Source organism: Alnus glutinosa, chromosome 5 (genome assembly GCF_958979055.1).
Source record: "Alnus glutinosa chromosome 5, dhAlnGlut1.1, whole genome shotgun sequence".
Lineage (NCBI taxonomy): Eukaryota > Viridiplantae > Streptophyta > Magnoliopsida > Fagales > Betulaceae > Alnus > Alnus glutinosa.
Window position 1 is genome coordinate 29314519 of NC_084890.1, and position 16778 is coordinate 29331296.

The 16778-nt window shown below is 35.6% G+C and overlaps 1 protein-coding gene across 1 annotated transcript; it reads right to left on the reverse strand.

The window, feature by feature from the left end:
- Positions 1-10925: 10925 nt before the first annotated feature.
- Positions 10926-11936, reverse strand: LOC133869219 (uncharacterized). The gene has a single exon (XM_062306176.1). It carries the CDS (start codon positions 11934-11936, stop codon positions 10926-10928), a length of 1011 nt encoding a protein of 336 aa, XP_062162160.1.
- Positions 11937-16778: the final 4842 nt, after the last annotated feature.

A 16778-nucleotide genomic window follows, 5' to 3' on the forward strand; every position in this document is an offset into this window, starting at 1 on the left:
CTGTGCATAATCTTGATAGAAGTGCTGTCTCTACAAACCAATTAAGGTGAAAGCATTCCCATTTTTTTCCTTGCTCTGTAGGCTTTTCATGCAATAAACGCATGGCTTTCATATTATTTGTTAGCAAGGACGGACCAGGATTTCTCGTCCGAGAGTAAAGAGCATGAATGAGGGCCAAGCCCAATTAAATGTCAAATATAAAAGTTGAGTTTTTTCTTAGAATGACATAAAATGACGGCACATAGTATGAACTTTAGTGACTAATCCGGTCTTTTGAGTACTGACCGGTCTTCTAAATAAAATTGAACCAGTCTATTTAATATCTGTTAATATGCTTACTTAAAAATCTATATATATATAGAATCAAGAGTTATATATATTAATACGGTATTTAAAAACCTATATATAGAATTAAGAGTTATATGTGTTATATAGAATCCCATATATTGGAAAACAAAACCCCCCATATATACCAAAAAAAAAAAACCATATATATGTTACAAATAAATGCACCTCTCTCTCTCTCTCTCTCTCTCTCTCCATTAATGTCTTAAAATATAGAAGAGTTTTAGATTTTGTGTTTTGTGTGTGTATATACATATAAATAAGCTGAGTTCTTCTATAGAATTTCGCGTATTGCGCGAGTTCTGAGTTAATTTTAATAAGGGTTGAACCTAGCTAATTTTTAGAATACATATATATATATATTAAAGAAAATTTTCAAAACGAAAGGGCCATGGCCCCTAGCCTTCCCTGTTCTGTCTCGATTTGTTAAGGAGATAAATAACTAGGAAACTCTAAGGTGAAGTTTTGATATATAATATCACTACTTAACCTAAAAAGTGTTTTGATTTGAAATAAAAGTGAAAGTAATTTTGAGTATTTTGTGTTTTGAGTGGTTTATTAATGCTTTTACTTTTTTAGTAGAAAGCATAAAAGCGTTGCCAAACGGGTTATGTTAATCACTTAGAATTTTAACTTAAACATGTACATACTTGAACACTTTTCACAGTCCAAAAGGTATATCTCCATTTTCTGAAAGTGACCCTTCAAAGCAGTCCAGGATATGATCATCTTGTTCGAAAGCAACTTCATACAGCATGCCTTGCTTACATTGGAAGAAAGATACACACTACCAATAATCATCACAAGAGAACAGATTCCATCTTCAAAAGGTGTAGAGACGAAAACGATCTCTAACTATCACTTCCCTACCATAATTTATGTTTTTTCAAAAAAATTATGAATAAGCATCTTTTACCAACCAACCAAACCACGATACAATCAAACACTCGAGTAAAAACTGGATCACAGCTCCTAAACACCAGCAACTTCTAACAAAAAAACTCCTACCACTCTCAGCTTTATACTATCCTTCTGCAGAAACAAGTTCCTTCTGCAACAGGACTAAGTCTCACGCAACTAATACAACATCAGCTTTTAATTAGATTAAATAATTTGACCCATTTAATTAAATTGATCAGATATATTAAAATTGACATATATAATCTTCTGCTATATATATATAATCTTATGCTATAGAAGAAAGCCTCCTCACCTTCATCATCAGGAGCGCTTGTGCTTCCATGCACAAAAGCAAGATGAGTACAATAAATTAATGCAAAAATATAAGGAAGAAGTGTTGCCATCATCTCCTCTACTAAATTATTTAATTGATGTTACTTAAGGGACCCTTTCCCATTTAAGAGACACGGACTGTTGTGTATGTCCGACACTACAAATTAATAAAAAGAAAAACACATATTGACTCTCATACAGTCCTATTTGGCTGCTGCCAGGGCAGAGCCACAAATTTTTGGTCTGAACTTAAATATATATATATATATATTTCATTTATACATGCGTTTATGTAAAATAAAAACAGATAATTTTTAAACTTAATTTTATATTAAGTTATAAATTATAATTGTATATAAAAGTTACATGTAAATAAAACTTTTCTTTCAAATACAAGAGTTATCTAGTTTGTTATAGACCTGTAAAAAAAAAAAAATAAATAAAAAAGAGAACTTGACATCTCATTCAAATTATGCTAGACGATGGTCATTCATGGAAAAAAAAATTGCTTGACGACGGTCTTTTATGGAAAAAGAAAAAAGAGAAAAGAAAAGAAAAATTCATGCATCTATTATCATCTATGTAGTATTGAAATCTTTAGCAATTTCTTTCTCAATATATATAAATTACTAATTAAAATAATCTGCTAAAAATGCATCTTCCATCTAGGGGTGAAAAAGTCATCATTGACGGGGCCATAATATAAAAAATAATACTTTTATAAGGATACTAAAATTTTTTATGGTTGCCAAAGACCTCCCAACCATTAAGGTAAGTCCACCCCTCACTCCTATAGCCCTTAGGGCTCTTAAGAGCATTTACACTCAGCTAGCCAAATGTTATTTTGGTTTATTAAAGTGAAAATTCCGATAAAAATGTAGCTACATTCGGCTATTACTTTAACCAAAATATTGGTGGGCATTCCCCAAACATACAATAAATTTTTTAAAAAAAATAAAAGAAAATTTTGACTCTTGATAAGGCATACATGACTTTAGAATGTAGGTGGTTTGAAATAGAAAAAATAAAAACGGCTGTTGAAATATATAACTATAAAAAATAAAATGCTCATAAAAAGATAGAATAAAGACATAGTATAAATATTATTTCTTTACAAATATTTAGAGCACTAGCAGTAGATCAGTAGATACTTAACACTTTTCCCTAAATTTAGGGAACAAAATTACTTTTTCCTTTCCTATAAAAAACATTTCACAATAGATTTCCTTATATTTCCCTATATCAATTAAAATACTCATTTTTTTATTATTATTATTTTATTCTTTCTCTTACTTTCTTACTTTTTGTCATTTTTATCATTATATAATTCATTGGTTAGCTACAGACTACAGTGCTACCCATTGGGTAGCACTATAGTTATCCTAGGGTTTATGGAAAATATAGGGAAATTGATGCGAGTGATTTTTCATGACTTTTTTTTCAAATTTTTCTTATATTTATGAAAGCAAATCACCTATAGGGTATCTACTACTAGTACTCTTAAGTTTGTACCTACTCTCACATTTTTCACAAAATTCTAACATAATACTCGATCAATAAAAAGGCAAAGAGATGAGAGATGAGAGAGTAAATAAAAATATTTTGTATTAAAATAATGGATATGGAAACTCTTTTGGTTCCCTAGACATTGGGAAGCACTGTAGCATTCTCAATGCTTAGGAAACTTGTAAGGAATCTGCTACATTTGTTTTTTTTTTTTTTTTTTTTGTGATTTTTGACATTTTCCCTATATTTAAAGAAGAAAATTATTTATAAAGTATCTGCTACTAATGCTCTTATGTAAACAGTGTGAAAGTCAACTTGTAACACACTATAATATCTCCCGACCAATAAGAAAACGTCGAATATATTTTTTTTATTTTCCCTCATTGTATAAATTATATATATGAACTTATAATAAAAGGCTAAAGTATAATAATTTATTTTTTTTCCAAGATGATCGTCATCATTAACATTTTGGCTACACACAATGATATGTAGGAAAGGGTGACGGTGTGTTACGGAAGTAATACGTGGATAAGTTAGAAATTATATTAGAGTATAACTCTATTAAATAATGATAGTTATAAGAGATATAGCATATATGAGTAATTACCTATTTTAGGGTCAGTACTATTCTAGTACTTATCTTTGTTTTATCTCAAAGTAGTGGAGTTATTGTGGTTTTAGTTATCTTTGTTTTAGTATGTGTTATCTCTGAGTAATTTATTTGGATTATGGGTTTATCTGCGAGTAGTGATAGAAGTTTATCTTCTATTTCATGTCTGATGTTTTTGTAATTTTCTTATTTGTAAGCATGATTGATTAATAATAAAAATAATAATAATTTTAATCTTAAACTGTGTATTTGAAAAGTTTTAGATTTACTTAAAATCTAAACCGTCTAAGTTTTCTCGGAATCTAAAAAATTTAAGTTCCTTATAATGTAAGGTATAGATTCCTTTTAAGAATGCTGTAGTCACCAAAAGGAAAGTTCATAGCAATTCAAGTGTAAAGTGATCAAGTAAATCATTAATTTGGAATTTAGTCAGTCACGTCACGCCTAATAGGATGCCGACATGTGTCAATTACAATAAAAAATATAAAATCTAATATAAATATAAATATTTTATTTTTAAAAAAGTAGCCACCCCCGGCACTCTCTTCGGCCTCCCCCAGTGACACGTGTCGGCTTCCTATTAGGTGTTACGTGCTGACTAATGGAATCTGTTAATCTAGTTGATGGAAAATTGGTGCAGGGAGTAATTCGTAATTATTGTTTACTACGAGGATCTCCTATAAACTTTTTAAACCACATGGAGTAAAAAAAATTATGGTCAACTTAAAGAACTAATGGTACAATTAATTATCACTAAAAATTAAAGTAGGGCTAGACTAAACAAAACTATGACACAATTTTACTGTAAAAACAATTGGAGAGAAATAAAGCTATAATAAGAGAAATATTGAAGGGTGGTCATGTTTCCCAAGTAGCTTGGAATATCTCTCAAGATTCAACAAAGTAAATTAAACTTAAAAAAAATTTAAAAAAAAAATAAATAAAATTCTCCAGTTATAATCAGTGATATTATGAGCAATTATTAACTAAACTTCTCTTTACTAGATATTGCTAACTGCTAAGAGGGGATAAAGTAAACAGTTTTGTCTGTTAATCAGTGGCTTTAAAATTAGTTACATATTTATTTATCCTCTTTTCTCTCTTACGATCGCGCGATCACAATAAAAAGAAAGAATGATAACCCGAGTCACCAACATGTACAACCATACCTGCATCTACCAAGAACGGTGTAGAAATTAGAATGGCCATGGCCCATGAGGATGAACTGATGAAGACATTCCAAGTCAATGTCAATGGTGATGTCCAATCTTTCAACGACATTAAGAAAATTGATGTGAGAATAATCCGAATAGGATCTGTTTAGTTAAATGTATCATATTTGTTAATTATGATGATGACCCAAGAGTGATTCCATCCGATTAAAAGTTTAATAAATTAGTCATCAATGGGTCGAATCATTTGATCTTTTTAGACCCAAAAATAACATGTTTAACTCGTTTGATCTAACTCAAAACGATCTATTCGTCCCATTTCAACATGTATTTAATATATAAAAAATATACATAATTTTATAAATAGGTCAAGCTTTTTATGACCCAAACTCATTTATATCAAACCTAATTCTATAATGTCATGTTGAGTTTACCAATTGTATAAAAAAATATCAATCCCATGTGAAGTTGCATAGAAAGTGTGATATCTTTATTGGGGGCGTACGTTTGGCAAACATTTCCAACTCCTTTATTTTTTTTCACTTTTTTCAAAAAAGTTAAATTCAAAGCCTTTTTTTTTATTCACTTTTTATATCACATCAATAATGTTTATTATTATTTAAATAAAAAAATTTACTACAAAACAAATTTTTTTACTATTCTATAAAACAATTTCAAATTTTTATATACTTTATATGTACTTGACATGTGACATGTACCATTTATTGACTCTAAGAAGTCCAACTACTTTTTGGGTGGCTTGGGCTCTAATTAATTTTGTTTTTCTTGGATTACGATTAGTCGATTCTTATTGTTCATGAAAAAAAATATATTATGCTTTATATATAAAAATTCATAGGATACAATGATACATTGTGTCACATTGATAACACAAAAAGAGATACTTTTGAATTAAAAATCAATAAAATAACTCTTGTCTGACTTAACATTATCATCTTATTAGTAAATTATTGTTTTTTTTCAAATTAAATAGGAAAAAATGGTTATATGGGAGGATACTTATCACTCTTAATCCAAAAAGAAAAAGAGAGTTGGAGAACCAAAAATCGAAAAATGGGTAAACTTTGCAACAACAAACCCAAATCGAAAAAAAAAAATGGTGTAGAAATACAAACAAAGGTTAGGAATGAGTTTGAGTCTAATATGATTTTTAATTTTCGAACCTTTCCCTTTGCTTAGTCTGTGACATTTCACATCGCCTAGGAATGAAGATGTGCTTATATATATGTATAAATACACCATTTTTGACATAACATGTTTTAAAGTCGTGATGACCATGAACCTATCAATACTCCACAATTAAGCGTATGCTTCTGTGAGAATAGTATCGAAATGGGTGACTTTTTGGGAAGTCTGATTCGGGGGAGCCAAAAACAAACAATATTGTGTTATTAGGGTGGGTCATTACATAGTCTCTATGCTTTTGCTTAGTTCCTATGCTTAGCTTGTATGCTACATTTTCTTCCCGTGATTAATTTATGCAAATTACAATGTTGTTTAGTAATTCTGCAAGTTATGATGTTTTCATTGTTAAACTCAATTTCTGATATTTAGCTTTATTTTTCCCTATATGAAGTTGTAGATGTCGTAATATTTGGGCTGAAAAAGCGGGCAGTTAGTAACCGCCCGCTAATCGCTAACCGCCTTTAAAAGCGGTTAGCGGTTATAACGGCTAATCGCCTTTTGTATCGTGAAGTATGGTAGAAGGTAGAGAAAAAAGGAAACAAACATAAAACGCGTTGTGTCATGAACCTATCAGAATTTCGTAGTTAAGCGTGCTTCTGCGAGAGTAATCCCAGGATGGGTGACCTCCTGGGACGTCTGGTTTTGGGAGCCAAAAGCGGACAATATTGTGTCATTGGGGGTGGGTCGTTACAAATGGTATCAGAGCCATTTCCCAGCCTGAGATGGGGGGACCGTGCACAAGCCCATGAGGGTTGCCAGCGGGGACGCTGGGTCCCAAGAGGGAGTGATTGTGACGTCCCACATTGCCTGGGAATAGAGATGTGCTTATATGTATAAACGCACCCTTTATGACACAATGAGTTTTAAAGCCGTTATGGTCATGAACCTATCAGAACTCCGCAGTTAAGTGTGCTTCTGCGAGAGCAATCCTAGGATGGGTGACCTTCTGGGAAATCTGGTTTGGGAAGCCAAAAGCGGACAATAATTTGTCATTGAGGGTGGGTCGTTACAAATGGTATCAGAGTTATTGCCCAGCCTGAGATGGTGGGAGCGTGCACAAGCCCATTGAGGGACGCCAGCGGGGACGCTGGGTTCAAAGAGGGGGTGATTGTGACGGCCCACATCGCCTGGGAATGAGGATGTACTTATATGTATAAATGCATCATTTATGACACAACGCGTTTTAAAGTCGTGATGGCTATGAACCTATCAGAACTCCGCAGTTAAGCTTGCTTCTGCGAGAGCAGTACCAGGATGGGTGACCTCCTGAGAAGTTCTGGTTTGGGGAGCCAAAAGCTGACAATATTGTGTCATTGGGGGTGGGTCGTTACAGTAGGAGCCTTGGGGGGTTCAAATTTAATGTGCGCAATAAAGCAGGTCCTGAGGGTTGTATTGCGGAAGGCTACATAGCGACCGAGTTGATGACATTTTGCTCGAGGTATCTAGATAACGCACCAACATTTCACAATAAAATCCAAAGAAATCCTGATGGTTCAAAGGGGGTGGGAACACGAGTCATCCTCGATCGTATCATATTGACACAGATTCACCGATATATTACGAAGAACTCTGACGAGTTCCTCAACTCCGGGCATAAGTTGTGTTACATAAATATGTATGTTCAATTATGTTACAGCCTTAAGGTGAATAATAATGCGTCTAATTTATAATTGTAGGATGCACATGGATACGCTTAGGCGATCACATAATAGAGGGTGAACTACGGATGATCAATTAGAAGCTCAACATCATGAACAGTTCTGCGATTGGTACCGTGAATATGTACGAATTATTATCATGTTTAACTATTAAATGTTGAACTTGTACATCATATAAACTAACCAAACTAACTTTGTGCGTTTGACATTGTACGTAATATACTTGTAGGTCGATCGAGTGGACGATCGAGGTAGGAAGGAAATGGGTGACAAATTGGTGAGGGTCGAAAGAGACAGCAATAAGATATAACAGATATGTTGTAAATGGCAAACGGTTTCGCACTCGAGCACATGATGCGGGAAAGAGGACTCAAAACAGTGGTGTGTGTGTGCCGACCGTTGATGGCGAAATGTACTACGGGAAGTTAACAGAAATAATTGAGGTCGAGTACTATGACAGGACCAAGTACGTTTTGTTCAAATGTGATTGGGTGGACACCACGAGGGACATAGGGTACAAGGTGAATGAGTATGGGCTAGTGCTTGTCAATTTCAAAAAACTTGTCCACACGGGAAAGCTGATCACTGATGAGCCGTACGTGCTAACTACACAAGTTGACCAAGTTTTTTACGTTGAAGATGAACAAGACCCAGGTTGGGCTTGCGCTTTAAGAACTAAACCTAGGAACGTATACGATGTTGGTGGTGAAGGGCATGATGATGCATGTGCTAACTACCACGAGTGCGAGCCGCTCCTATTGACCAGTAATAATGACCATGATCTGCAAGATAACTTCGATCACATCTGACCCGACGTAGATCCGATCCCAGCGTATGTGTTAAAAAAAAAAAAAAAAAAAAACTATTTGAAATTTGAAATTATTTATTTCTACATTGATTGGTGATTGTTAAATATGTGACTCATTTAAATAATGTGGTGCATAGAGGCGGAGCCACACTTTGGCTAGGGGCGGCCTAGGCCCCCCCAAGCCAAAGGTCTCTCCCCCCCCCCCCCCCAAAAAAAAAAGATCTAAAACAAAAAAAAGAAAATGTAATTTTTACCCCTATTTATAAAAAACTTTATAGTTTGACCCCCCCCCCCCCAATTTTTTTTTTTTCAATTTGGCCCCCCCAAAACCTAAAAACTGGCTCCGCCCCTGGTGGTGCATATTGTAACGACCCACCCTCAATGACACAATATTGTCCGCTTTGGCTCCCCAAACCAGACTTTTCAGAAGGTCACCCATCCTGGGATTGCTCTCGCAGAAGCACGCTTAACTGCGGAGTTCTGATAGGTTCATGACCATCATGACTTTAAAACGCGTTATGTCATAAAGGGTGCGTTTATACATATAAGCACATCTCCATTCCCAGGCAATGTGGGACGTCACAATCATCCCCTCTTGGGACCTAGCGTCCTCGCTGGCGACCCTCATGGGCTTGTGCACGGTCCCCCCATCTCAGGCCGGGAAATGGCTCTGATACCATTTATAACGACCCACCCCAATGACACAATATTGTCCGCTTTTGGCTCCCCAAACCAGACTTCCCAGGAGGTCACCCATCCTGGGATTGCTCTCGCAGAAGTATGCTTAACTGCGGAGTTCTGATAGGTTCATGACACAATGCGTTTTAAAGCTGTGATGGTCATGAACCTATCAGAACTTCGCAGTTAAGCATACTTCTGCGAGAGCAATCCCAGGATGGGTGACCTCCTGGGAAGTCTGGTTTGGGGAGCCAAAAGCGGACAATATTGTGTCATTGGGGGTGGGTCGTTACACCTACATAGGAACATCATTCAAGAAGTGCTAGTTAGCAATTATATTCTAATATCGAAAAAAAATTAAAATAATTATTAAGCAATGCACAAATTTTACCTCTCTGCCAGATACATCCACCTATACTGTACAGGTCCCTCGAGTTGGCATTTACGGACAAGATGCACGACCACGTGAACCATGCTAGTAAAAAAACCGAGGGGGAATATTTGTTCTATCTTGCACAAAGTGACACAAACGTCACCCTCTAGTCGGTCCTATCCTCTTGTGTTAAGTTTGTAGAGCATAAGCCTCTGAAGAATGCAGACATCTCAACAAGATGTCTAACCATGTTATCTGGCAGTGATCCGCGCAATGCAATAAGGAGAAATTGTGGCATCAGTACATGGCCGTGATGACTCTTTAAGCCCCATATTATACATTCTTTAAGTCTAACACAACGAGAAACGTTAGAAGCATATCCGTCAGGCACCAACACATTTCGAATCACTTTAAAAAAATGTGTTTTATCATCCCTTGACATCGTGTGACATGATGCGGGCAAATAGGTTCTACCATTATCGGCCGTGAACGGATGAGTTTATGTCTCAAACTCATTTCAATCAAGTCTGTGCGGGCTGCAAGGTCGTCCTTTGTCTTCCAAGAATTGTGCCTAGTATGTTGTCCATCACATTTTTCTCTATGTGCATAACATTAAGGTTGTGTCACAATAAATTATATTTCCAATACGGCAACCTAAAAAAAATACTTTTCTTCTTCCAAACTACATTTTCAGTCGATGTTTCTCCCTTCTTCCGCTTCTTCCTTTTTTTCTTTTTATCCTTGTTTGCCATTCCCGCGTTCCCATCCCTAAATACCATACTCTCTAACTGTCCCAGGATTTCATCTCCACTTTGCACATGGGCGGCACATTCTGATTCTTGGGTTCCATCAAATGTTTTTTTGTTTCGCCTCCACGGATGATCCATGGGCAAGTAGCGTTTGTGTCTCATATAACATTGTTTTTTACTGTGTTTTAACCATTTAGACCGTGTTGAATGCATAGAGCAAGGACATGCATATTCACCCTTATTAGGCCATCCGGACAAATTTGTGTATGCCGGGAAGTCATTTATTGTTCACATCAACTGCACTCGCATCACAAAATTATTTTTCTTCGAGGCATCAAATGTGCGTACCCCTACATTCCATAGTTCTTGTAATTCCTCAATCAATGGCTGAAGGTAGACATCTATATCCATTTCAGGTGAACTTGGGCCTGGGATAATATGAATGATGTTTGTTTCATGCACATCCAAGGAGGCAAGTTGTATGGAACAAGCATTACTGGCCAAGTGCTATGGAAAGTGCTCATGTTCCCAAATGGATTAAATCCATCTAAGGTTAGACCAAACCTAAAGTTCCTACTATCGGCCTAAAATTCTGGATGTAAGAGATCGAATGATTTCCATGTTTCACCGTCAGCCGGATGCCTCAGCACGCCATCTTTAGTGCGACCTTCTACATGCCATCTCATGTTGGGTGCTGTATGTTCCGACATAAAAAGCCTCTGTAGCTGGGGGATGAGTGGAAACCACCGCAATACTTTCACCGGATGTTTCTTTCTCGATGATATGGGTTGACCATCCTTGTCCGAATGAATTTCATCATTCCACTTAGATTCTCCACAGACGATGCATGATTCTAATTCTTGATTGTCCTTCCAGAATAACATACAATTATTACGACATGCAGGAATCTTCTCATAACCAAGCCCCATGTCACTAAGAAACTTTTTCGCCTGATATGTATTAGTTGGCAAAGTATCATCACATGCAGGCAGCAACTGGATGATGAACTCAAGCAAATCCGAGAAAATCTTGTTGCTAATTCCGCCAACGCACTTCAAGTTGTACAAATGTACAATAGCACTTAGCTTGCTATGTTTAGTACCCCCATGAAGTGGCTTCTCCGGCTTTTTAAGCTTGTCATAGTACTTCTGAGCGTTCCCTTCAGCTGATTCTTCATTCCACCCAATTTCTTCACCTCCTTGAACCACGACCTCAAGCTCACAATTGCCTTCTCTAACTTCGTGCATGCCGAATGCATCATGCAACATTGAGTGCATGTCGCCACCCTGTTCTGTGCTTCCACTAGCTGCATCTGCGGCCGAGCGATTCGAGTAAGAACCTGCAACAGGACCCCGAACATGCTTCTCACCGTGCCAAAACCATGTAGTGTATGTAGTCATTATTCTCTTACCCCCTGTCAAGTGGGCAAGTACAAAATCGGGTGGGTGGCACTGGTTATTTCGACACGACTTACAAGGGCAGTGTATATTTCCATTGGGAATTCTATAGTTACTAACTGCGAAGTCAACAAACAATCTATACCCATCTCTATATTCCCTTGTACCCCTAGACTTTGTCATCCAAGTCTTGCCCATCTTCTTCTCTGCGTACAATATAAAATAATAACAAAATAAAGTAAACATCATATTATGAAGGTTATTATTTTTTTCATCATTAATATTAAACATGATCAATTGCAGGCAGCTTTTAGATTTTAAATTATGATGGAAGATAATGGAAACTTTGGTCATCATCCAACCAAAGCGAGGAGGATTAGGTACTGGTAAACGTTTGGCTTCTATTTTATGACTACTTGGTAATTAACATGTTTAATTAATTTTCATATATTATAATTTTATATATATAGTAGGATCGATATATTTTTCCTTTGCTTTGGCAATCATGACCGTTTTAATTTCATCCAGCCCGGCCGTTTAGTTTCCTTTATTCCATGCATACACATTTTGGATACATGCGATTTGGCATATATACATGCAACCAAAGATGAGATACTTGTCATTTGATATATATAACATGATTTCTTCTTTCTCCAACATCACCTAGTTCCTAATAAATAAAACACGCAACTTGAAAACCACTAAATATATAAAACAGGTCATGAATGTTGACACCACGAAACATATCAAGGATACCATCTTCAAGAAGTAGTCTATTTTTATATAATTAAAGTAAAAAAAAAATAATAATTAATTGTCTCATTCTCTAGTAGCTTTATGGCAGCTTCTATGGTGCAAAAAAAATAGAAAAACAAAAAGAGAGAATAACATGTTCAAAGAATACGGGGAACACATTGTCACCGAGAGGAATTGTTGTCTCAGCATGAAGAGAATAAAATCTATATTGAATTTCTGTACTACTTCTCCTATATAATGTATATATAATTAAAGTAAAAATTAAAAAAGTAAACAAACACCAAATAAACCGAAAGTGAAGGTAGCTCAACTCAATTCAATAAAAGTTAACATCACTCGTATCCATGTCAAAAACGATCTAAAAATACTTCAAAAGGACCACAAATAAAAATATTCAAAAACAAATATATTTAGGCATATATAAACAACTCAAATTTGATATAATATTCCATTATTATAATCCATATTACCCTTGTACCAAGTGTTGCAAATAAATAATATGACTAATTCATTTGATATTTCTTGTGACATGGTTGATCGAAAATAGGATTGTATTCATTTTAATTTTGAAAACTTTTTGTCTATAAAAGCCATTGTTACGGGTCTTGTAAATAATATGCTATAAGCAATGCAAGTATTTGAAAAAGAATCAATTTATTTATATAGCTTAATATTTCGTTTGGAGTATTTATTTCATTTTTTTTTTCTAAGCCCTCATAACATGGAAAATGGAAAGGTTTTATGATTACAAAGCTATAGGAGCTAAGGTTAGTTGGCAGGCCATCTGTGACGATATTCCAAGTAGATTGAGGAGCTAAAACATTATATCAGGGTCAAGATTAAAATTACATAGACTTGCAAGTTCTTTGATACAAAAACAAAATGGTAAATGATTTATTTCTTATATTATTAAACTTCATACCAATGATTCTAAAAGGTATAATTATAATTTGAAGAGTTATTTTTAAATAATAGCGTAGTTACAAAGCAAAACCAGATCTATTATTACAAACATCACATTACTTGTTTATCATTTTAAGTATTGTTTAACTCATAAAATACCCATGCACCTTAATGCAATGATTGACAATCTTTGGCTCCATCCTCACATCTTCTCTCCCCCTTCCATAATCTTGACAAACAGGGAGAAGAGCCCACGCTCAATGCCCCTACCTCTCTCTTATAATCATCACTTGCTAAAACAAAGTCTTCCTTTTTTAATTTTTTTTTTTGTTTTTTCTTCTCAAAATAAAAATATTATTAAAAAACTCAAACACAAAACACTCTTAAAAGTACAAAGACAAATTTTATTTTTAATCACATCAAAACATGTTTTCAAACAAAAAAAATCCAAAAATATATTAACAAGAACAAAGCCACGTGTACTCTTTAAGATTCTACAACCACTAATAGTTAAAAATTCAGAAAAGTACACCTATTTCTCTCCAACTTTCAAGCAATTTGCAATGTTTTCTCTAAATTTTTAATTGTTGCAATGTTCTCATTTACCCTAATCCATAAGACAAATGCATGAATTTTTTTTGCTAAAGAAAAAAAAAAAGAAAAAAAGAAGAAAAAACGGAGTCACTAACCTTACTGATGGACAGCGTCGGAGGTGATCTTGGGCGGTCGGGGATGGACGGCATCGGTGGTGGCCGGCGTCTGAGCTGGGCGGAGAGCTAGAGAGAGAGAGAGAGAGAGAGAGAGAGAGAGAGAGAGAGAGAGAGAGAGAGAGAGAAATAAAGAGAGATATTGAGAGGGAGAGAGAGAGGAGATGCATACCATGATGTGGCGGTGGTCGGATTTGATGCGGCGGCCAGCGATAGAGAGAGGGAGAGTAGAGTGAGAGAGGGAAACAGCTGCAGGAGAAAACCGAGCATCCCCGCGCGGTTCTATGAAAATTAGTGGCGTGTCATAAATTGACATGCCACTAATTTACTGGCGTGTCTGATTGACACGCCACAAATTTGTGGCGTGCCAGTCAGACACGCCACAATTTTGTGGCGTGCTGAATCCAACACGCCACTAATTTAGTGACCTTTACTTCAGACAGGGCACTAATAATTTTAGTGAGGTGTTAAGATTTAAAATGCCACTAATTAGTGGCGTGTCAAAAAGTAATTTACTTGAGACACGCCATTAAATGTAGTGAAAATTGTTTATCAAACGAGCCCATGTGAATCGAATAGCAGCCATCGGCAACAGTTTTTCTTCTATTACTTTTAAGTCATAAGTATCGTTGAGACTTCCAAAAGTTCAAAACCATTAGAAATTTAGAACCCTACAGCGACAGCTTTTATTAACTCGAGAATTCATTCGTCAGGCCGTTGAGTGTTTCCGAGGTGGTTGGTTATTTATTAGTTTGGTGTTGCGCCAACTATTTAGACTTAATATACTTCATGTGATGGTGATGGTTATGGATCTTCCGATAAAAAAAAAAAAAAAAAAGAAAAAAGAAAAAGAAAAAAGGAGGTAAATGTATAATACATTTTTGAGTTGGCGCGCGATTTGAAAATGGTGCGTCATTTTTTAATTTTTAAGATTGACTCTTTAATTTTTTCGTGATTTTGAATTGGGTCCTTTCATCACTTTTCCATCCAATTTCACAACTCTTGTTAGTGTCACGTCGGCCTTTTCGGCACATCATCTTAAAAGATTATTATTTTATTATTTTATTTTATTTTTTTAAAAAAAGAAAAAGAAAAAAGAAAAATTAAGAAAGAAAAGAAAAGGAGGTTGGGGGTGGGGTTGGGGAGGGGGTGGCCTGGAGCCACCCAGAGGTGGCGCTGGGGTGCCGCCCCCTAGGTGAGATCTGTGGATCCTTCTATCTACCAGGGAGGGTGGATGTGGAGGATGTAGATCCCGATGATAAAGAAGAAATGGGTGATGATGAAGAGGAAGCTTAGATCTGTTTTTTAGCGTAGGAAAACAGAGTCAGACAAATTCGCCTTCTTGGATGGATGGCGGGTGAGGGAAAAAAGAAGGGTAATGAGAATCCAAATGTTTAGAAGGAAGGTGATACTAAGATTGGAGAGATGAAAGTTCAAAGATCAATGAATGTCGGAAACGGGCTTGTCATTTTTTTGTGAAGGACTATGGCCATTCTGATATGTTAGATGATGATATTGGGTTACTTGCTGGGATGGCTATAAATATTATGTGCAAGAGTGGGAAGTCCAGGGAACCCATTAGCAGTTTTGTTGGTGGAATTGTTCTTGCATTCATGAAGGCTTATCTGCTAGGTGATAACAGTGACTTAATGGCTATAAGAGATGTTAGAGAATATATTGATACCGTATATTACGGTACTTTCCATATATTGTAGGATTTGATTTGATAGAAAACATAAACAAATGACAAATAAAGATTGCGGAGTAATAAAATAGACAAAGGAATTTTACGTGGTTCGGTCTATGACCTACATCCACAGGATAAAGCCCTAAGGCTACATTATGCTCTTATTGCTTGAATTATTTACAATACAAATCATCCCTATTTATAGGGATATAGAGAGAATACAAAATGGTATGTAAAGAGAATATAATCAAATCAGAATTGAATGTATTCAAATCTGATTTGATTATAATCAATTACAATTAATGAGGATTAAATCAAATCCTACAATATATGGAAAGTACCGTAATATACGGTATCAATATATTCTCTAACATCCCCCTGCAAACTCAAGGTGAAAGATTCTGAAATCTTGAGTTTGAATTTTTTTTTTTTTTTTTTTTTTTTTTTTTTTTTTTTTTTTTTTTATGTTGGGTCAGATATAACTCAGTTTGGAGAACATCTTTCTTCTTCTTCTTCTTCATCTTCCTTCTTCTGCTTCTTCTTCGTCTTCCTCCTTCTTCTTTTTCTTCGAGGCAACTGGGGGCTAAATGGGCATGGGCTTAAAATAAGATCACAAATGCCAAAATACAAATAATGGGCCAACTATGGGCTAAATATGAAAGCCAACGATGGGCTGAAATGGGCCTTGGTTTGAAACAATACCACAGGAGCCAAAAATATGTAGGGCCAACTATGGGCTGAAATGAACATGGGTTGAAACAATACCACATGTCAAATAATATGGGCCAACTATGGGCCAGAGCCAACTATGGGCTGAAATAGGCCTTGGTTTGAAACAAAACCGCAAAGGCCAAATACAAATAATGGGCCAACAAAGGGCCAAAAACAATTTGGGCAACTTTGGCCTCTTTTAATGATTTTTTTTTTTTTCTTTTGAAGGAGAAAACCACCGAACCGGTCAGAAATCACACTGAATCGGTCCTAGAA